Raw genomic sequence first — 24329 nt, 5'->3', positions numbered from 1 at the left:
TAGCATAAACCTTGAACATTTGATGTATTTAATAAAAAGGTGTGGAATAAATTTAATTGCTACTTAAAGATGCTCACATCTTTGTACCAACTCTTCTCTGACTAAAACTCATTAGAGATTCACAAAAAGGGAAAGACAAGGTAAGAAACATTACCTGTTCCATATGTTGCTGTGTATAAAAGGGATTTAGTAGTCGGAAAGTCTGTCGTTCCTAGAAATGAAAAGATCAAATTCAATCTCATCTCAGGATTAGAAGGCATTCCCTCAAAGTGACTGCTCATTTCCTCATTACCACAAATATGGGCATGAGAAGCACTTCCTTGGATAGTTTTCTAGGAGAACATCATATTGTCACCTTCTGTGGGTCTCTTTGTTTTTAAAATGAGAGGAATTGGACAAGTTGCAAATAAATTGGAATTAAAGGCATTTCTTTAAAGAGCTAAAATCATGCAAGGTTCAATAATATGTTCTTGGAAAAATAGATGGAGAAGAAACCAAAGAAAAACAATGGAAAGCTGAAAGGAGGAAGAAATAATGAGGGAAAGGAAAGAAAGGCAAGGCAAGGCAAGGCAAGGCATAGTAAGGGAAAGGAAAATATTCAAAAAGAATCTGTTATTGTAAACATAAGAGATGAGAAATTGTGAACAGCAGGTAGAAACCACAGTGACTATTCAGTTATCTCAAAATAATAGCTTGAAAAAAACAGATTTATCAAATTCAAAAATAAAAGAAGAGAAGTAGGAGGAGGAAGAGAAGAAAGATCAGAGGAGAAGGTGAAAGGGGAGAGACGACAGAAGATGAGAATAGACAGAAGCAACAGAGGCTAGTATTTTAAACTGCAGAGGGGAGATAAATCCTCATTTATATAATTGGTTAGAAATGGCAATTTAGCTAAGGCTAAAGAACAAATGCTAACTCATAATAATTGGAGCCATAAAGGAACTTTGTTGATAGGACAAAATCCATGATCCATCACAGCACCCAGGAAGGGTCAATCTGATGGAAGAAGTATTTAGAGGTTAGAACTAAAAGAAAGTTTATTAATATTATCTCTGTTCATCTCACACATAACACTACAGAGGAGAAAAACATCATCTCTGTACAGTACCAGAAAATAAATCAGGGTTTTCCCACATAGAAAGCCATGATGATGAACAAGAAAGAACTGAGACTTACCAAGGTCGGGTGGACTTGATGAACCAGCTTCTACAAGAGAGAGAAGGTCAAATCATACATGGACCAATTTTAGAGACAGATGTCCTAGGTAGGAACAAGAAGTCAATGCTCCCAGCCCACCAAGGAATGAGGGATGTACATAGCATAAATCACAAATATCAACAACAAATTCACACAGTCACAGAATTTGAGATTTGGAAGGAACCCTAACAGCAACCTAGACCAACACATGTATGAATGGAATTCCCATTACAACACTCCTCACTAGTGATGGTGCACTCTCTCCTTGAAGAATACCAAGAGGGTAGTGTGAAGGGGATTCATTTCAAGGGACATCACTGAGCTATGCTGGTTGACCTTTGTGGGGGACCAAAGAAAACGTGCTACTTTTAGCCACATAACTATTACCAGTGTTACCACTGCATCCTAAACAGTATAACATAGCTCTTACAGAGTCAAACACAATGAGGTCCAATTAGGTGTCAAGAACCAAGAGCTAAAGTCACTGGACCAAAAAAGTAAGAAATCTGATTTCAAGTCTCAGCTCTTTATCAATTATTAGCTAGATCATCTTTGGCCAATCCCTAAAATTCTCAGGCTCCATTTCTTTATCTACAATAGGTATAAAATGGGAATGATTGATCAAGCTCTAGCCTTCCTTGAGTAGCATCAAGAAACTAAGTATCAACAATAAAGTGTGTTTGGGCTTATCTGAGTGATCAGAACATTGAAGGAAAGTGGGAATGAGAGAGGAAAGGAAAAAAATGAAACAAGGAGAGAGAGAAGAATGAGTGAAGGCAGGGAAGGAAAAAAGAACAAAGAAGAAAACCGAGAGAAATAGGAATGGGAAGAAACTTTGTCCTCCACAAAGTGATGGGAAAAGTTTCTATGGAAATATACTTAACATTTGAAAGATGATCCTGTTTCTCTCACAGAAAATTAGTATTGAGCTATTCACATCCAGAGTAATTCCTCTTTATGGTTTCAAACCAGATGGCATTTACCTCTTCTATGAATAAATAAGAATTTGGAAAGTAGGAAAATGGAACAGGAATTACTTGTTCCATACTATGTCTCCTTGGCCAGGGACATCTTTGCAAGATGGTTCATACTCAGTCATATGCATGACAGGCTCTGAGACAGCATAGCACACTGAGGGATTGGAACAACAGTAATTTGTAAATGTCCCAATGGTCACTTTCTGGACCCAAAAACTTCAACTGTTGTTGATGAGATATGGAACACATTGACCATGTAAATAACTTTGGATTAAACATTTTGAGGTCCATGTGAATCTCCTATATTCTCATGTGGTTTTCTAAACCTGGACATTAAGCATTATGGCAGACCTTCTGATGATTTCCATCCCTAGAGAGGCCAATTTTTCAAGTTGTCAAAGTGAAAATAATCTTGTCAGAAATAAATGCCAAGTTCCTTTGTACAAAACGATCCATATCAACCTTCTGAGGCCTTGTGTTGGGATTCTTGATCTCCGACAAAATATTCTCAGAAATAAAGTTCATCTATCTTTTTCAGTATGGTCGATTTAAAAATTATAATGGGAATGGCTAATTTATGTAATACAGACATATTCTTAATGCTATAATAATTTCAAGTTTTCAAAGTGCTTTGCACATAGTATCACATTTGATCCTCACAATAACCCTTTGGGATTGGTGATCTTATTATCCCCATTTTAGAAATGAGAAAACTGAGATCAAGAAAATTAAATGACTTGACCTGGGTCATATATGGCTTATAAGTGTCTAAGGAAGGATTCCAACTCAGAGTCTTCTTGATTCCAAGTCCAGCAGTCTGTCTATGATGCAAGCACCTGATGATGGTATGTTTTATGAAGAGCAAAAATAAATAAAGTTGTTTCAAAAGTCTTAGTCTTAATGTATTAAGGCTTAAAACTGCACTTTTAGGGCACCCTATATTGATTAGTGGCTATTGAAGGCCCAGCCTCTCAAATCAGGGTTTCTGAACTAAAGAGAATGACTTTGACTCAAGATTGCTTATTGAGTTAATTGGATGTTGAGAGGGGACTACTGATTCACATCTCTAATCACAATTTGAACATGGCAAAAATGTCTCCATGTTCTCCTCTCTGCCCCCTCAATACCCCACAAAAAAGCAGTCAATACTCTCACTTTTGATTCAACAAATATAGATCCCCTCAGAATAGATGGTCAGCCACAGGACTGCTATTTTGTTTGGTGATAAAACAATAGATGTAAGGCCCAGAGCTTTAGAAATTCTACATTCATAAATGACCATCTCTGCACATGTAGATTAGCTACAGAAAGTCTTTCTAATATGGGATGATTTTATCTAAGAAGTTATGATGTGTAAGTATATATTTGATCTTTATTTGATCTTTGAACTTGACACTATACCTGATATGCTCGTGTGCATTGTCAGGAGTTAATCCTTCTGACCAGAATATGTTCCCTACTCATCTCTCTCAGTCTTTCAGAATATCCGACTTCTATCTACTATCTACTATCTACTATCTATCCGACTTCTATCGAGGTGCCATCTTCACTGTGAAGTCTTCCCTCATTCTCCTAGTACTCTCCTCCTGCATCAGAATCCATTATGCCTCTACTTACCTTATATTATGCTTATGTACATACATCATGCAGCCCCTTAACAAACTGCAAATTTTGAGGCACAGGAATGTATCCATTTTTATATGTGTATCCACAGTGATTTATTTGATAATGAAATAACAGATGTGAGGCCCTGGGCTTTAGAAATTCTACATTCAGAAATGATCGTCTCTTCACATGCAGATTGCTAATGTGAGATGATTTTACATAAGAAGTTATAAAGTATAAGTATATACAACTAGCTGATCTTTGAACTTGACCCTGTGTCTGATATACCCACATGCATTCTCAAGAGCTATCTCTTCTACCTAGAATACACTTCCTTCTCATCTCTCTCTGTCTTTCAGAATGCCTGACTTTCATCAAGGTTCACCTCAGGTGCCATATCCATCTTAAAGTCTTCCTTCATCTCTTCTCTCATTCCTTTAATCCTCTATTCCTCCATTTACTTTTTATTATTCTTATGTGTATACATCATGCCTCCTCCTAGCAAACTGCAAATTCTTTGAGGCAAGAATGTGTTGATTTTTATATATCAGCAGCGACTACCACATGCCTTGACCATGTGATGTATTTAATAAATGTATGTGGAATAAATTGAACTGAATCCACACTGAGATTTAATGATGCTTACATAACCACATCAACCCTTTTCTCTGTCCAAACTCATTAGAGATTCACAAAAAGGTAAAGGCAAGATAGAAGCATTACCTGTTCCATATATTGCTGTGTATAAAGGTGACTCACTAGTTCCAAAGCCTGTTGTTCCTGAAAGAGAAAAGTTCCAATTCAATATCATCTCCAGATTACAGGGTATTTCCTCAAAGTGGTTGCTCATTGTCTTATTAATTATTACAAATATGGGCATTGGAAGCTTCCTTAGATAGTCTTTTGGGAAAGCATCATGTTGTCACCTTCTCTGGATCTGTTTTCAACTTGAGAGGATTGGATAAGATGTAAATAAATTTGAAATTAAGGCAGAATAGGGTCAGATTAGCACAAAGAAAAATGTACCAGAGCTTGAAGAAACACCATCCACATCAAGGATCCAACCTTTTTGTTACATCCATTGATGCCATATACTTTTTCTGGTTAGAGGATCAATAGGTTATCAATAAACCAATCTTAAAATTTCCTAATTTGTCTTACATAAGACATTTAAAAAGTTTGGTATGAATTTTATTTTCAACACTTGTAAGTCTTCTTTTGCCCACATGGCACCTTAGTTATAATAATTTCATCCCCATAATACAATCAGACCCTAACCTGGTCCTTTCTTCATTGTCACGCCTTTTTGGTCTCCCTACCTAAAGTATTAACCAAATTTTTTTAAAAATGTATCTGCTGAGCTTACAAAATAGAGTTATTTGAAGAATGAGAAAAGGTGAAAAGAAAAAAGAGGAAAAGAAGATTAAAAAGGCAAAGCAAAGGAAGAAATAGAGAGGGAGAAAAAAATGAAGACAGGAAGGAAAGGAAAGAGGAAAAAAGTAAGAAAAAAGAGGACATCTTTTGTACTCCAGGTGTTAAAAAAAAAAAAGGTTCCTATCTGAGAGCTGATTTGAACTGTCCTATTTCCCTTGCAAGAGAAATAAAAAGTGGTCATTGACTTGACTACTTCTAGAATGATTCCTGAATATGGTTTCACCCACAAGGAATCTACCCCTTCTAGGGATTGCATCCGGGACCATCACCAATCACCTTGACTTTTGCCTTGCTACTGGACTTTGATGACTCAGGAAGAGAGTGAGGCTAACAACTTTATGTAATTCTGCCTCACCTAAATCCAATTTTATACACAAGTCATGATATCACCTGCAATATCATTTGTTCTCTTTAAAAACAAAGGACAAACAACAACATGCCTTCACACAAGCCAGCTTATTCTCTGTGCCTGGAATGCACTTGGTCCTCATATCTGCCTATCAGAATATTTGTCTTTAGGCTTCAGGTCAGCTGCCACCACTGTGATCTCCCTCTGTATTCTTCTCCCCAATCATTAGTTTTGATTTTGATTTGGATATATAAAATATAACCCCTTTAGAGCAGGAAGGGTATCGTTTCTTTTGTCTTTGTACCTCTAGCATCAAGCACAAGTTTTTACATGTAACAAAGGGTTCAATAAATATACAGTATACTGAATTTCATTGAAATGGATTTACTCCCTTCTAAGCAAAAAAAAAAAGTATCATGCTTCTATTTTAATATCTCTTGCATCAATCTTGTGAATCAAATTCACACAGAGGAATGGCTATATAGAAGGAATTATTTATTCCAGGGACCACTGGTTTCTTGTTCCAGGAAATAGTTGAACCCACTATTGCTGCTAGAAGAAAAAAAAATTTAATTCAGTCTCATGTAATGCTCCATTACACCCACCCAGAAAAATTGCAAACTTTCTTCTTAAGAATGACAAATAAGGTCTTCAGAATGGTTTTTTTTTGGAAGGAATCAAAAATAAGGTGGTCCAGGACACACCTAGTGACAATGAGTCTGAGTCAGGAAAACCTGAATCTGAAGTCTACCTCAGACCTTCACTACTTATGTGACCCTAGGCAGGTCACTTTACTGCTCTCAGTCTCAGTGTCTTCATTTGTAAAATGGTAGCAATAACAGCACCTACTTCACGTGGCTGGTGTAAGGCTCAAATGACATAACCTATGATAAGATGCAAACTTTGAAACACTATAACATAAATGCCAGCTATCATGATGATTATTTGGGGCAAAGCAGCATTTTGCTAATTTCTCTGGCCCTCACTTCTCTCCTGTGCAAATGTATTCTTAAATCTCATCTACCTCTAAGTCCTTTGGATACTTATGAAGAGAAAAACATCCCAGTGTTAAAATCACACAGTTCTGGACCACAAGCATCACTTACGCTAACAGTAGCGGGTAACTCTCATTTTTGTTGTGCTTTAGGGTTTAAAAATCATGAGTTAACATTTATCAAATACCTTGTGACTCGCAAAACACTTCACACACCTTATCACACGTAAGCCTCACTCATACCAACCATATGAAGGAATGATTCCTTATTATGCCTGTTTACAAGTGAAGTTGAGGCACAGAGCAAGATTAACCACCTTCTTGATTTTCAGATAGTGTCAGAGGCATTGGAATCAAACTCACATTTCCCTAACTCCACTATTTTCATCTACTATACCTTCTAATTTCTTATCAACAACTTGATTAGGACAATAGTGTCCCATTTCACATGTAAAGAAATTGCTGCCTAAAGAAATAAATTAACTTGCTAAGGTCTATTCTGCTACAAAGAGCTAGTACTTAATATCTGGTCTTTCTGACTCCAAGACCCGTGTTCTGAAAGTCTCCTTCGCATGTGTGTTATGGATATCTCATGGGATTGCATAGAGATCACAGAGCCCATCACCACTATTACCAACAGTAATCAAACCTAAAGCAAACCACTAGCCTGCAGATCATGTTTGGATATCATCTTATGTATAACATATTTCTTAAAATATCAAAACTGTCAACGTAGGCAAAAATGAAAAGGACATAGAGTAGAAATTCCCAGGAAGGATGGTAATAAAGCAAGTTTTTAAATATCATATTGCTGTAAACATTATAAAATAATTGTACCTATTACATACAAATACAATCACACCAAAATGGTAGGAGTACAGCACCAAGGCTCAACATTAAAGAATACTTTTCTTGTAATACTGATACTTTAAGAGCTGAAAAAATGGGAACAGCAGGTAGAATCCAAAGCATCTGTGAAATGATGCTTTTTTTTTCCTCTTCCCCCCCTACTCAAGTCCTGCATCCAGAAAAAAACAGACACTGTGGTACAATTTGAGCCCTAAAAGCTGAGATGATAATATTGAATGCTCCTACCCAGCAGTAACTAGAGCCCTGGTCACAAAGGGTCATGCATTCACTTCCCTGGAGCCAGGACTTTAAAAAAACGGAGCTTATATTTAGTGTCTGCCATAGTCCCAAAATATATGGAAAGAAAAACAGTGTAGAGATTGAAATAGACAAAATCTTGGGCCTGGGGATACATGCAGGCTTGGACCTGAAGGCTCATCTTTCTGAGGACTGATTGAGAGCAGTTAACTCCTCTTAGTTGAGGGGTTCTTAAACTTTTTTTTTCATTTCTTGAACCCCTTTGGCAGTCTAGGTGGTACAGTAGATAAAGTCTTAGACTTGGAGTCATGAAGATCTAAATTCAAATCCAGACTCAAACATTTACTGGATGGGTGACCTTGGGCAATTCATGTAACCTCTGTCTGCCTCAGTTTCCACCTCTGTAAAATGAGGATAATAATATCAGTATTGTTGTGAGAATCAAATGGATAACATCTGTGAAGCACTTAATAAAAAACCTTAAGGCACTAAATAAATACTAGCTATTATTATTATCAATATTACTATCAGAATAATGTTTAAACACATAAAATATGTAGGATTACAAAGGAAATCAGTTTTATTAAAATACAGATAGCAAAATATTTTTTAAAGTTTGTAGACTCTAGATTAAGAGCCCCTTTCTAAGGGATAGAGCTTTCTCTAAGTAAGTTTATATACAAGGGACATAATAGAAGTTTGTTATCAATAGCTGAAACGGTAAAAGGGTCATTAAATACAGAATCATAGACCACACAAATAAAATATGAAATTTCAAAACTTAATAAACAGGTTGTTCCCATATTCCATAAGTTCCCATAAATTGTTCCCATATAATACATTGATAGTATCACTTGTCTATATGTCATTTTCTAGAAATAAAAATTAAACTTTTATAATCAAAGTTGACATAGATCATGGAACAATGGAGACTGAGGTGCCCTCCCAGGGTTCAAGTCCTGCATCGGACACATATTTATTGGCTGTGTGACCTTGAGCAAGTTATGGCCCGTCTGTGCCCCAGGCAATTCGCCAAGACTGTATAGAAATTGACTTGCCTTGGTACAGCAAGATGCTTCTGTAAACTCTCTCTACCAATAAAATCACGTCTAGGCCCTACCCTGCCCTGAAAATCAAAATTAAACAGAAAAAGGAACTCTTTTTAGTTTTGTAGCTGGCATTTTAAAAATTAAAAGTAGCAGAAGTAAAACTCAAGAAAAAAAAAGAGTACTGCCAGAACAAGAAGCCAGGAAATCAGTCTTGTCATTGTCAGGAGGAGGAGTAAATATTGAACCTTGCTTGGTGCATGACTTCAAGATCTTGCGTATTCTGAGTTCATCAGCTGGAAATCACAGCAAGTTATGAGCATCATTTCTGAAGGCAGCGCCAGGGAGGAAAACCTCGTTATATTCACTGAGGAAGCCATGATTCCAATGAACAAAATCAGACTGATGGGACTTTGTATGAAAATCTCTAGAGGCTACTGTAAGAGAGACAAGGTAAAAGGAAGTACAGAGAGAGTCCCCGTGGTGAAGCAAGAATTTCACTGAATCATCCCCTTCAGGAAATGCTGCCCATGAAAACAGAAGAAACTATCTGCAGAGAGATACTACCTAGGTGGGACAGCTAGGTGGTATAGTGGCCTGGAGTTAGGAAGACTCATCTTCCTAAGTTCAAATCCAGCCTCAAACACTCACTAGCAATGTGACTCTGGGCAAGTCACTTAACCCTATTTGCCTCAGTTTCCTCATCTATAAAATGAGCTAGAGAAGGAAATGGCAAACTATTCTTTGCCTAGAAAATCCCAGATGGGGTCGTGAAGAGTCAGACACGACTAAAATGACTGAACAACAAACACCGCCTGAGTGAGAGCGAGTAACTCCAGCATCTTCTCTGTGGCCACATTCATGAATATAGAACCCATGGTGAGGGCAATTGGACAGGTAGGACTCCATCCCAGAGCAATTCGCTTCATCCAGGAGAATGTTTCCAGTGCCTTGACCAAATCAGGCACCTCCTGGGGCTGACACTGCATAGCCACGGTTAAGATGCCTGCAGACGACGTTGGCATCTCTTGTGTCCCAGCCATCATCACAGACAGTACCCCAGTATCCTTGGTAAAGAACCTCAATTCGACCCTGACACCTGTTCCCTCTGTTGACTAGTCTCAGAAGCAGACCTGCATTGGACCCAGATGGAAAGGAAACTGACTCAGCTTCAACTTGTTTCAATTGAATTTCAAAGGGAAAATTGTTTAGACTTGTGCACAAGTCAGAATGGTCAGGGACCCAAGAGGAAGGACTCCTCATAAGTTAGAACCTATGAATAAGAGGTCACTATTTCTGCATTGCTCCCTAAAGTTCTCATGTATGCACCAACCAATCTCTTCCTTTGGTGTTCTACTCAGGAGTTCTTCCCACAATCAAATCTGATTGAATAAGAAGAGTCTACATTTTCAGGGGCTCTTACAGTTCATAAAGCATTTTCCTTGGGGCAACCCTCTCAGTTAAGAAGCAAAGAACTAGTATCCCCATTTTAAAGATCAGGTAACTGAGATAGAGAGGTGGAAATGACTTGCCCAGGGTGAGAAAACTAGTAATTCTGAGCTTAAACCTATGACCTTACACCATAAGTCCTGGACTTTTTACACAACGTTCAGGTTTGAGTCCTATGATTGGAGGGAAAGATAAAGTGGGTCAAAGGTTGATAAAGCTTGAGTCTCATCTTTAAAATAAGTGAGACTTTGGAGGAAGGTAGAGTTTTCTTCCTAACTAAGAGTAATAATCCCATATGATATCTCGGAAATATTTCTCTGGGTGCCCTATCAATTAGAAAAAAAATTGTGAGAATCAATTGTATGTGGAAAAATTTTGGACTAATTCTGGGCCACAGAAAGAAACCACTGTGAGTGGAAACAGGTATGGCCTGAGGCTGCTAAGAAAACCTACCCCTGAACAGGTGAAACATTGGATTTGTCAGTTTGGTTAGGAAAGAGACTTGTGGATGTGCATCTCAGAAAGTGAGTAGTGTAGCTGGGAAAGTTATTTCTGGAGGGAAAAAGAGAAAGACAGACAGGGTGATAGAAACAGAGACAAAGAGACAGACAGAAAAGAGGGAAAAAATAGATTAGTTCTCTTCTAGGGACTTTTCATCAAATTCAGATGTTCTCTCCTTGATGTGGTTGACTTTGCTGTCTCCGTTGCCCCATCAGCATATGTACCTCTGGAAATAGATGGGTCCAGCCAATGAGGAATCTGAGAGGACAGGTCTCTCTACAAGGATATCCATTCTAAATTTCAACTACAGTCAGAATGATGGGCAATCATCCTATAGGGACCTCTAAAGAAGAACACAGACAGAACTACTTGATGAGGAATGGAGTTTAGGACTTACAATTAGATTCCAGAGTATCTGCTGTTTTCACAAAGCTAAATGTTTCAGCTGTTCATGCAAACAAGAATACAGAATAAATTTAACTGGTTCCATTTCCAGACCTCTAATTAGCCAAGAAATCCCTACCAATCTAAAAATAAAGATTTTCTGAAAAGTAGTGAGTTTAGTGAATTTTGATCAGTTAAAATTCTATTCTAAATGTCCTCAGAAAGATGCCTAATTATAGAAACAGTATTTTAAAGCATGCAACTTTGAAAGTTACAAGTTGAATTTATTATATGATTTTTTTTGAAGAAAAAAAGCAAATTTTGTATATTTTCCCCCCACTAATTCAGTTTTATCTACAATCAATACTATTCTTCTGTTTATGTATGTAGAAACATTCATTTTATTGGATGGGATTTTTTTTTGCTTTGGTGATTGCGTGTTTGGTTTTTTGTTTGTTCATTTTTGGAAACTGAGTCTCTTTATCTTGCCCAAGATAGAAATTCAGTGGCCCACCGATGATCATTCCTGGTGCAAGATTTAGTTGCAGACACCCAATTAGTAATAACCCTCTGTAGCTTAGAACTCCTGAGCTTAAGTGATCCACTGATCCCAGCCTTCCCAGGAGCAAGGATAGTAGATTTTGGAGCTAGAAGAGATCTTAGAAGTCATTGAGTCCAAACCCATCATTTTACAGATGAGGTAAGTAGGTCTCAGGGAGGTTAGATGACTTGCCCAAGGTCACACAGTTAGCAAGTGTCTGAGTCTGGATGAAAACATGTGTCTTCATGACTCCAAGGTCAGTGTTCTCTCTACTAACTATCCCATGTTGCCTACAGGTATAGGCTGCCATGCTCAGCCAATTTAGTGTTTAAGTTGAGAATGAAAAATTAAAAATTCAAGATTGGGGGGGAGCAAAGGATTCCCTTTTTGGAGAGGATAATTTCCTCTGTTCCCACTCCCAGATTTATCTTTTGTACAAAATTAGACTTCCACAAAATCTAATGATGCAAAAGTCCACCTTTACTATAACCAGTTGTAAGTGAATGCACATAAAAAAGACTTACTTCTTGTGTTACTGGCAGTAGTTCCTGAAAGGAAAAAAAATGCATAATTTATATTAACAGCTTTTTTGGCACCTAAAATTCTTCCTAGACACACCTCTGGGCTTCTTGTGAGAACAGAACTGTCTAAGAACCACATTTGAGGGTTCTCCAGAATTTGAATAAAACTCCATATTTTTTCATCATCTGAAATGTTGTTCTCAAAGCCCACCTCCTTCACTCCAGCACAACTACTCTGTAAGAACACAAAAGGATGGAATGCAGAAAGGTGGGCCTGTTGTAACAACATCCTAGTGCAAGGCGGAAAGAGAACATAAGAAATAGAAAGGATGAAGTTCATTTGTACTCAATCACCTTTGTTTTTTATAGTATTCTCTTCCTTATTTTTTAATACTTTTCATTGATACCTTTTGTTTTTCATCACAATTATTTCCCACCCCCCAGATTCAACCCTTTAATATGACGAAGAAAATCTAAGCAAAAACAGCTAATACAGAAACTGAATTGAACAATCAATCAATAAACACTTATTAAGCACCTACTGTGTGCCAGTCATTGCACTAAGTGCTGGGATGATGGATACAATATTCTCTTTTAGAAGTTTTCCCCCTCTCTGCTACTGAGGTAGAAGGTATTTTTTTAATTATGTGTTCCCTGCTACCTTTGTTTTTTCAATTACCCCAGAATTCACCTTCCTTTTATTGATCAGACCCCTCATATCTATCTAATACATAATGAAATGACAGAAGAAACACCTGATGCCATAATTATAGCACAGAAACAATTAGTTGTGTGTCCATGGTGGTCCCCAGAATTTTGGAAGAGAAAAATTTAAATTAAATTTAGTGTCATTTCATCCCCCATGCCCAACATGACAATGGGTGTTCTTACTAACACAGAAGTGGCCATCAGAGGGAAAAGCAAAAGGCTGGATGGCTTCATGCTGAAGTCCCAGACAAGCAGAACCACATAGCAAGGTACTGGGTTGGTAATGGGTCACACAGTGAAAAAAGCACGAATTCCTCCTAACCCCATCCATGTTGACAACCTGGAGCAAATTCTGTCCCCTGCGATCTATACCAACAGCCTCATCAGCACCATTTCTTTTGGGATTTATATAACTCTTCAAGGTTTGCAGAGTCCTTATTTTGGTCCCCACAATAACCACGTACAGTAAGCGCTGTCATTATCTCCACGTTACAGATGAGGAAACTGAGGTTGATCTCTCTCGTTGAGTGACGAGTGCGGTCATATAGTTAAGCGAATAAGGCAGGATTCAGACGCGGGTCTTTTTTATTGCAAGTTCTGGGATGAATCCACTCTGTCTAGCTGCCTCACAGGAGACAACAATCTCGTAGGATTAAGACAGGCTGATAAAGGTAAACTCATTCGCTATCAAACCACATGGCTATAAAAAAGGGGGGGGGGGGGGGGGGGTGGAGCTTCCATCTCTATTTCTGTCTCCGCTTTCTCCCTAGGCAATTACACAGACTCAGCCTATCAGGGCGGGCTAGGCATTCCACCCTAATGGATACACAGTACAGGCCTCTGTAAAGAAGAATTCATAGCAACTAGTGACAACCCTCCCTACCCCCCACAATAGCTGGGTTTATGTCTCAATCCGAGGAGTTACAATCTGAATTCAAAATCACAGAGAATCAGATTCCTTTATCCTATGTGAGATCCATGGGAATATCATAAGGCCTTGGGAAAAGAATGTGAAATGACTTCCCAATTTTTCTACTATCTTGAAAAGATATATTTGAAAGAACAAGAAATGACTATTTGCCTTTCTCTCAAGTGCTTAATTCAAATGATGAATAATGATGATTAGTCATTGCTAACAATGAAATAACATTGATAATTGATCATAATTTGTAAATCAATCATTAATAATTATGATTATTAATCATAATCATCTCTTACATTTTATAGAGCCTTAAATTCTTCAAAACACTTTCACATTCATTGACTTTTCCAATCCATCCAAGGAGTAGTCCTGTGCCTCTCCCACTCCATTTATTTGCATGTATTGTGTATAAATTTTTGCATTTACTTCTATATATGCATGCTGTTTCCCCAGATAGCCTGTAAACTTCTTGAGGGTAGAAACTGTTTCATTTTTGCTTTTGAAGCCCCCAAACCTAGCTGTTCTCCTGGAAGGTAGTAGGTATAATCAATATTTAATGGTGAATTGATTGCATGGTCTTTATATCACAATCACATACTGAAAGAGGCAGGGTGGGTATAATTATTCCCATTTTACAAATGAGGAAACTGAGACTGCCATTAGCCAATTGTCTGAACTTGGGCAAATAACTTTCTACTCTTCAAGCCTCAATATCCTCAACTGGAAAATTAGGGGCTTGCAGTAGATGCCCTCAAATGTCCCTTCTAGCTCCCCCCCCCCCCCCCGCCTGTGCTTATCAGCTTCCTTTTGTGCGTTGTCTTCCCCCAATAGATTATAAGTTCCTTGAGGGCAGGGACCGTCCTTCTTTTTCTTATTTGTTTCTGAAGAGCTTAGCATAGTGTTTGCCATATAGTATATGCTTTATAAATATTTATTGAATTGAGATCCTTGAAGTATTGTAAATGGGGATGGAGCTCATTACTACATGGTGTTTATAATCTTTGCCATCAGAACTTGCTGAGACTAACAGTGAGAATGGACTTCTCCAGGTCATCCCCATTTTCTGCCCTTTCCTTCCAGTAATTTGCTGGAATACACTTCTCTTTAAGGCTGCAATTATTTTTGGTTTTGTTCACCAGAAAGAGAGAAAGGGAAAAAAAACATACAACAACAAAAACCCACAAAGGCAAGGAACTAATTCATCTAAAATACTAGGAGAAAGTCTCTTTCAGTCCTAAGGTCAGAATAGCTTGCAGATTGTATCAGAAACACAAATATGTGTTCCTCTTATGGGAGGCAATATGGCTTAGTGGAAGGAGTACTGGATTTGGAGTAAAAGAACATCAGTTGAAATCCATGCTCTGTTATCTTCTAGCAGTGTGTGTGACTTTGGGCAGGGTACCTAACCTCTCTGGGACTCAGTTTCCTCGTGTGTAAAATAAAGCAGATGGACTATATGATCCTTAAGATCCTTCCCATTCTAAATCTGTTCACTGGGTTCTGCAGAAAACGGAAAACACAAAAGGAAAAATCATGAAAAGTAACGTATAAGGTGGAAGCAAATACCTAGACAAGAACAACAAATGAAAAGCTCCAAATTTTACCCTGCATCAAAAAGCTAGATGTTCTGTAGTTTGGGTTTTTTTGGAAGGGGGGGGCTTTGGGGAGAGATAGCAAGGAGACTTTAACAGAAATTCAGGTATAGAGAGGCAAGGTAAGTGGGAAGTGTAATAGATAGAATGATGAGCCCAGAGTTAGAAGGACCTGAGTTCAAATCTAGTCTCAGACACTTGCTATCTGTGTGACCCTGGGTAAGTCACTTAACCTTTGTCTTAGTTCCCTCAACTGTGAAATGGAGACAATAATAGCACCTACCTCCCAGGGTTACTGTGAGGATCAAATGAGATAATATTTATAAAGTACTTAGCACAGTATCTGGCACATATGAGGTGCTTAATAAATGCTTGCTGTTTTCCTTAATTCTCCTGTTCTCATATTCCCCACTCTGGCACTTGGCCATCTTAAACATCCCATTAAGTTGGTAATAATATCTTCGCTCTTGGACCTCAAGGTGAACTTTGTTTGCATTTTTGCTTTTCAGTAGTTACAGTCATGTCCGACTCTTTGTGACCCCACTTGGGGTTTTCTTGGCAAGGATTCTGGAGTGGTTTGCCATTTCCTTCTCCAGCTCATTTTACAGATGAAGAAACTGAGGCAAACAGGGTTAGGTGACTTTCCCAGGGTCACACAGCTAGTAATTGAGGCCAGATTTGAACTCAGGAAGGTGAGTCTTCCTGATTCCAACCCCAGTGCTCCATCCACTGCATCACCTAGCTGCCTCTCACATATTTACCAAGTGTTATTTTGATACTATAGTTATCTTTGTTCTCTTAATCTCTCCACTGTGCTCATTTCTCACTTAAACTCCCTAGTGTCCCCTTCCCCCCTCAGTGCCCATCACGGTGCCCAAACACATTAAGCAAGTGTTTAATACCTGGGTATTGAATTATGAGAAATTTTCACAGCCTCCTAAGAAGCGCCTATTTTTCAAGGACAGAAACATACCAGACTTGGAGGGTAATGCACATGTAAATGAGCCTTTCTTCCTATGTCCTTTATTTTTGATTTGTGTATTTATAATAGTTAAAATGACTTAGTCACTCAAAGTCATTCTTAAAACAACGTTATTGTTACTGTATACAATGTTGTCTTGAGCCTCTACATTCTACAGGTCAAGAGGGCTGTAGAGACAGAGGGCAGAAGAAATCAGCAAAGGTTTTGTGATCAGTATAGAATTTTATATACCATTTGCTTTGCCTAGATCTGTCTGGACTTGGCTGGGAGAGTTTGATATCTTTGATACCCTTAGCATGAGATGATGGTCCAGTGCTCACAGGCCCGTCTGTATTCAGATAGACTGTGGTGATTCCATTCTGGATTGAAGTTACCATTATCTATTGTCCACTGAACACCTTCCCCCAATCCTCAAATGAGCATCCCTGAAGAAACCTTTGAAGTGTCAGATGTTGTGGGAAGGTGAATGGTGTGGAGACAGAGACCTGCCCTAAAAACTTTTCCTTACTTATAGGACAATCTTATCTCTGTCCTTAAATACACACACAGACACACACACATTTACACAATGTGAAAACAGCCACAGAAGGGGAATGTGGGACCTCAGAGAGGATTTCTGCCTTCCATCCCAACTCAGGGCTACTTCAGGTGGACAGGGCAGCCACCTGTGTTAGGATTTGACTTAAGGTGGGAAGAGCTCTCTTTTCCCCCAAAAATGTTTTCCCACTACAATTCCTAAAGTTTCTGCCATTAGAATTAAACTTTGAGCTCAGATATTATTTCTAGCAGGCCCCAGTTTAAAAGAGCTGTGGTAGCTGCAAAGAGTAACATGTTAACCCATCCAGTTAATGTACCTTAGTACATTCGTTTATGAACTTTACTAGCTACACCCTAGCAGAGAAAAATCCTAAGGACAAGGGGGAAAGAAACTTTTTATAAGGTTATCAAAGGTTGGAAAAAGTAAAGAGAACGAGAGAGTCAATGAAGAATAAGTCTAGGTAGGGGTATTGCAGTGAAGTGATGTAGATAGGCAGAGCGTAATACTGAGTTACTTGTAAATATTTTTGAGGGACAGGGGCCATAAAGAACATAATAAACGAGTGAAGCATAGAGCCCTCCCTGACAGTTTGTGGAAGTCTGGACTTGAAGTTGTGAAAAGTGTACTGGACTTGGAAATGGAAGATCTGGGTATAAATCCCTGCTTTGTCACTTGTTAGCTGTGTGACTTTAGACAAATCACTTAACCCTTATGAACCTCTGTTTCCTCATCTGCAAAATGAGTATAAAAACACAACTTGGACTATTTAACAATAGGATTGTGGTGAAGATCAAATAAGATAATAAATACTTTCTAAATCTTGAAAGCTCTAAGGCAGACCTGCACAACTTGTAAACTTCAAACCACATATAGGTTAGACTACAGACACACTGATGATGGTTGGTTGCCACTGGTCACATGACAACCAGGAAAAAGTGGGCAGTGGCAACCCTACATTTTTCATGGGCCCCCCTGGAAATCCTTTGGCGGGGCATGGGCCATATGTTGTGCAGATCTGCTCTAAGGAAATGTCAAAAGGAGAGCCCCATTGCGTGAGACAAGATCCGAGAATGACAAATAAAAGAGTGTCTTACTGGAATAGTCATAATAATGACTCACTCACAACTATAAAGCACTTCAATGTTTGCAAGGGGCAGCTAAGCAACTCAGTGCATAGTGCACTGGGCTTGGACCCACAAAGATTCATTTTCATGAGTTCAAATCCAGCCTCAGACACTTACTGTGACCCTTGCAAGTCACTTGACCCTCTTTACTTCGGTTTCCTCATCTTTTAAAAAGTGATGGAGAAGGAAAAGGCAAACCACTTTGGTATATTTGCCAAGAAAACCTCAAATGGGGTCACAAAGAGTCAGATACACCTAAAAAACCACTTAACAAAAATGTTTGCAAAGTACTTTATGCACATTATGTTATTTGATTCTCAGAACATCCCTATCAAAGAGACACTACATTTATTCCCATTTTGCAAATGAAAAAACTGAGGCTCAGAGAGTTTGAGCACTTCAGCAAGGGTAATGCAGCTAGTTAGTGCTGGAGGCAGAACTTGAACTCAGGTTTTTCCCGAGTTGAAGTACTGAGTTCGAGCCACTGTGTCGCCACCTCTAAAATTAAATGCTTTACTCTAAAGTTAGGAATTAAGGAAATACAGTTCTTTTCTAAAGCCCGGGGTTCTGGAGGTAGAGAGAGCTGCACAAATAATTGAGGAAGAATGTGGATCATCCCAGAAATCTCTGAATTGTGAATGGGAAAGGAATTTCAAGATCATTGAGACACAGTGAAAAAGACACTGACTTAAGAGCCAGAGGACAGATATTCTAGTCCTAAGTCTGCCACTTAATCACTATAACCTTCAGCAAGTCACTTTTCTAGGCCTCAGTTTCCTCAACTATAAAATTCAATTCAAAACAACTAATATTTATTAAGCATTTCCTATACTATTTGACCCTCAAGAAGTTTACAGTCGATACAAAAGGTTAAACGAGATTGCTGTATTAGTTCATCTCTATTATCTATAACTCTGACATAATCTTCTGACAAGTTATAAAGCAGTGTATCACAGTGGCAAGAGTACTTTAATCAGAGTCAAAAGGTCTGAACTTGATTCTCTTCTCTGCCACCTACTATTTATGTCTCAGTTTCCTTAACTTGAAAATGGACAGATGTGCTTTTTTTAAGAGATGTTCTTTAAAATCCTCTCTAGCTTGCTTATGACTCTATGTTACCTGAAGAAGGAAAATAACCTCTCCAAGGTCATATGGTTATTAAGTGGCAAAGCCAATGTGCAAACCTATATCTTAATGCCAGGGCCAATAATCTATCCAAAATGCCATTCTGCTTCTAAAATTGTAATTTAAAAATATACATAGTAGATTCTCTTTAATGGGCACCTAAAATTGTGATTTAAAAAAAATACACATCATGCAGTAGATTCTCTTTAATGAGCATCACTAGAGTAGCTGCAAAAAGAAAGTCTACCTTGTTAAGCTGCGGGGGAGAGTCAGAAGGACCCTGAATCCAAGAATGAGGCATCAGCCTGTCCTGCTATGTTTGGTTGACGATGGACAGGGTTTAGAGCCATGAGCTCCCACCCTGCTCCTGGCTAATGATAGACAGGGTTGCCATAAAATCCTTCATAACAATAAATACCTAAATCAATTTATCTCAGTCCTGGAAAGTGGGAATTCATAATGTTTGCTCTTCATTATCAAGTAATTTTGATGGTTTTGTAATTTCCAGGATTAGGACAATGGGGCTTTGAACTCATTTCAGAGTTTCATGTGAAAGTTCTGACTCTAAGGGACTGATCTTTGCTGGGTTTGCCATTCAGAGCCCAAGCCCTCTAATGAACACCGCTGAAGGGGAGTCTGTAAATCCCCTGTGCTCAAAGCAGCTTGGTCCTACGCTGCCTTCTGATGCTGAAGATTTATATGTGGTGGGAAGAGCAATAATGAGGAGATGACAAATATTAAAAACCGCACTTTCACCTATCTCTTGAGCCCCCAGCCAGGATACTTACCTGCCTTTTTAACTACACCACTATCTATACACATGAGTTACAACACTCATCATCACTCAATCTTTTGGGAGTGGGAGGTGGAGAAGGCTGTTTGCTTCTAGCATCTTATTGGAATTAACTTGCCATGTGGAACATGACCCCAGGGACTCCTGCAATCTTTTCTCTCCAGATGAAGATAACCAAGAATGATTATTTACTTTAATAAACACACAAAGTTGTGAAACACTTGAATCTGACAAAAAACAAAATTAAAAGCAATATGACCATTTAATGAGAACATGACTAAGCACTTGTCAGTCAGTAAGCCCAGAGAAAATTATCTTAGAAAGAATCACGGAATGCAGTACTCCCCAGGCTTGCCTCTTGCTCTGCAGGAATGTAGCCATGTACTCCGTCTGACACTCAGATTTGGGTGAGAAGCTAGCTCTAGGCCATCTGGCAAAGGCTGTGGCAGACATAAGGGTGAATTCCCAATTCCCTTTTCGACCGTCAAACCACTTAGCTATGTGTGTACTCTAATTATGAAGCATTTTTAAGACAGACATATCTGCAGGCAGAATGCAAGTTACAAGTCTTTAAGAAACATTAAATTAGCAAGGGCATCTGTCCTGCCCATCCTCGTATCATGGAGATTACATTGGATCAAACATTCCTTTCCATTTGAGCCACAAATGCAGAAAGCCTAAGGTATAACATTCTATCCCTCAACCACATGCTCTATAACTTTATAACAGCTATGTTGTTTTCAAGACCAAACAATCCTTTGACAATGATTTAAGGAATCCAGTGACATTGCAATTAGCCTGCTCTGGTTCCAACTGCTTATAGTTCTCCAAGGAGGAAAAAAATATCTTTCATCCAATTCAACGAAAAAACCACTTATTCAAAGCCTGCTGTAAGATACTTTGTAAATAATCATAACCAAGGTCTACTGGCTACCTTCATCTTTAGCAAAATTTCTCCTGAAATAAAGAGTCTAAGACCAGGGTCTAAAACATTAAAACTTATTTAAGTAGGACAGTACCTGCATACAGAAGCTGGCACCATAACAGCCCTATCCCCAGGAATATGGAGATGCCCATTTTGCTGGGTCCCTGTCAATCTCAATAAAGACACTTTGAAATTTATATGCTCTGAGGTATGAGAAGGCGTGCTCTCAGGTGTAGTCTCTTGCTATTGCTGCAATAAATCTATTAAAAGGAAGTAAGTAACTCACAGGCAGTTCACTAATCTATGGGAACAGAATAGGTGTGTCTGATTGATTGCCCCCTGAAAGATTTGGCATGACTCCAATTGTAAAAGCACTTTGAAATCAATAATATAATTTGCCACTTCCTTCTCTGCCATCCAACAAGAAGACTTCTAAGTGCTCTTGGAACATAGGTGAACCTGCATTTACCGGTGGAATCTATGCTTCAAGACAATCCAGGCAAAGCAGGATGTGGGCTACTCTGCAAATAGTGAAAAGGGAGCCAAGGGGAAAAGAATATCTCAGGGATAGTTTGCCCTAAGGAATACTCCCTTCATGGTCCCATGGATACCTCTTGCTGACCTGGAGGGTAGGACGTGGTGCTGTCCCATGAGGTAGCTAGTTTAATGGAGTAGGAAAGGTTGGCCACACACTACTTCATTGTGACCCCCAAACAGTCCTTGTTTTAGATGCAAACAAGAGTCCCTGTCTTTTGTACCTCCAAATCACAAAGGTTTTGGCCTCAAATCGCACAGCCTCTGAGTCCTTCCCAATTGGATTCCTCTTATGTTGTAGTCACTGGTATTTCATGGTGCATGGAGAAGTGCTTCAGACATTTCTCCTGCTCCATTCCTTCTATTTGCCATGGAGATGTTGGCATTCCTTTCAGTGCCACCTGCTCTGTCACCTTCTGGATGAGCACAAAATGCTGCAGGCAACAAAAAAGATGGCAATTTCCATGAAAAGTATCAACTACCCATTGTCAAATCCAATGGGAGGCCACTTGTGGTGACCCATGACTCTCATTCAGGATTTAATTTTTAGACAATGGTAACAGATACCTATCAAAACTGCATAGCATCTCTACTCCTGGTGACCTCTAGTTTGGGAAAGTTTCCAACCTCTCCAAATTCTCAAAATTGTCAGTGAGTTGCGATTGTGTTTGTCCATATCAATTCCTTGCCGGTAGTAGACAATAAATATGTGTCTATTGGATGGGATTGAAGATAAAGAAAGGCCTCCAGCACATTGCTTGAATTGTCTATGGATGGATGATTTATAGGAGAACAAAGACAAAAATCATGTAGCTTGAGAAGGCATGAATGGCTTCCAATTTGCACCGTTGGAGAGAGTTCCCACATCATTGAGATCATGGATTCACCAAAGTACTAGTGTAGCCATACACACAACACACACACACACAACACACACACATACACACACACACACACACACATCCCTACATTTGTGCAAGGGTTTACAGTTAGTCAAGGACTTCCAACTCCATCATCTCATTTGCTCTTCACAATGCCATGAGGCAGGCAAGTCAGGTAGCTCCATTTTGTGGATAAGGAAACTGAGGCTTAGAGACAAAACACATAGCTACCGAGTGACAAGGTAAGGACTTGGAAACATATGATCATAGGATTTTGAACTAGATGAGACCTTAATCTAGTTGAAACCATTACCATATAAAGAAATGGAGGCTCAGAGAATTTAAGCGATTTGCCCATCCTCACAGCTAAGTAATAGAGTTGTGATATTCAAGTCCAGGCCTTTTGATTCCAAATCCATGGCTCCTTCCACTAGGCTTAGTAATCTACTCACAAAGGATATTTTTATTTCCTTAGTGAATATTTGTAATTCTCTATCTACTTCTATATCCTGTCAAGACAGGAGAACTGTACACTGCCCTCCAGAAACACATTACCAATCAGTAATAAGAGACAGACTGGTTGGGTTTGTGTAATAATGATAATAATAAAAATAATGATAATAATAATAAATACCCAGCACTTAAGGGTCTGCAAAGTACTTTATAAATACCTCATTTTATCCTCATAACAATGTTAAGAGGTAGATATAATTATCTTTATTTTACAGATGAGGAAATTAAGGAAGACAGAAGTTAAGTGACTTGTCCAAGGTCACAATCTAATAATTGTCTGAGGCAACATTTGAACTCAAGCCTTCCTGATGCCAAGTCCAGCACTCTATCCACTGTGCCATTTAGCTTCTTCATGACAGAAACTTCTACATCATCTTCTTTAAGCCTGGAACTTTTCTTCCATTTATAGCATTTACTCTTGGTCTCTAATTCCTATTCCTATTTGCAAGGGCAAAGACCTATTTCCTGCTTGTTTTTTTTTTCTTAATAGAACTTTGTTCTCCTATCCTCCCATAGTCACTCTTACAACTTACCCCAGTAGATCTCTAGGATTTATCAGGACAGAACAAGTATGGAAAACATAGCACATTACATAGTAGAAAGTACAATAGTGAATACTCTTCTTTATCTCATAAATTGCCTAAACAGAAGCTTGGGAATTGTGCATCACACTCATTAAATGACACTGAAACTTCCTCATAATTCAGAGAAACCCAACCCATACTCACTAGCCAATTTTTCCTCATTCCAATCTATCCTTCCCAGTGATTCCTAAAGCACAGGTCTGACCACTTTACTCACCTTATCAAAAACATCTCATAGTCCCCTACCTGCTCTCTCCTTTCTACATGCTCAGCACTTATACACCTGCTTGGAACAGGTTCCCTCCTACATTTCAACCTATTGAAGGTATAGATAAAGTTCCACTTCCTCTATGAATTCTTCCTTGATTTTCCCCAACTAAAAACAATCCTGTGCTGAAATTTCTCATCCCCTTGAGTTTGACTTCTTCTATGTGATTACTTCCTTCTAATGTGTATCATAGTTATATAATTTGAAATAAAATCCAACTTTTGAACACCCGTATTTCTCCGGTGATGTTATCTCATTCAAAATCAAGGAACGTTGTGATCTTATTGCAGATCGACAAAAGGACATTGGAGAAGTGGTGGGTGAAAACCAATGCATGGTATTGTCAACAATGATTTGTGATCACCACCACGAGATGTAGGACAAGAAAAGGAGGCAGCTCGATCTCATAGAAATAATAGGTGATACATTTATAAGTTATGTCAAATTGCTTATCTTCTCAAAAAGGGGGAGTAGGGAGGGAGGAATAGAATTTGGAACTCAAAATTTGGAAAAAAAAAAGGAATGTTAAAATTGTTTTTACATGTAATTGGGAGAATAAAATATTAAATAAAAGTTTTAAAAAATAACAGGTGATAACAGATCATCAACCTATATGCCACATTCATGTCTATTCAATGCTTAGAGACCTAAAGTTCCCAAGATATTGGGGTCTCCCTGTGTAAAATTAAGAAAAGTAGATAGACAACAGCTTCACAGAATGAAAAGTAGTGTATG

The 24329-nt window shown here is 38.6% G+C and overlaps 1 protein-coding gene across 1 annotated transcript in view; it reads right to left on the bottom strand.

The window, feature by feature from the left end:
• DMBT1 (deleted in malignant brain tumors 1) overlaps window positions 1–20994 on the bottom strand; it is a 61690-nt gene extending 40696 nt beyond the window's left edge. The window contains exons 1-5 of the mRNA XM_027839776.1: window positions 20909–20994; window positions 12109–12132; window positions 4503–4559; window positions 1177–1206; window positions 155–211 (exon numbers count right to left, since the gene is read on the bottom strand). Of these exons, the coding sequence (XP_027695577.1) occupies window positions 155–211; window positions 1177–1206; window positions 4503–4559; window positions 12109–12132; window positions 20909–20966 (226 nt within the window). The 5' untranslated portion in view covers window positions 20967–20994. The remainder of the gene's footprint in view (window positions 1–154; window positions 212–1176; window positions 1207–4502; window positions 4560–12108; window positions 12133–20908) is intronic.
• Window positions 20995–24329: the final 3335 nt, after the last annotated feature.

Source organism: Vombatus ursinus, unplaced genomic scaffold (assembly GCF_900497805.2).
Source record: "Vombatus ursinus unplaced genomic scaffold, bare-nosed wombat genome assembly UNPS02014833.1, whole genome shotgun sequence".
Classification (NCBI taxonomy): Eukaryota; Metazoa; Chordata; class Mammalia; order Diprotodontia; family Vombatidae; genus Vombatus; species Vombatus ursinus.
Note: the sequence above shows the minus strand (reverse complement) of the source record. Positions and strands in the feature narration are given on the sequence as shown.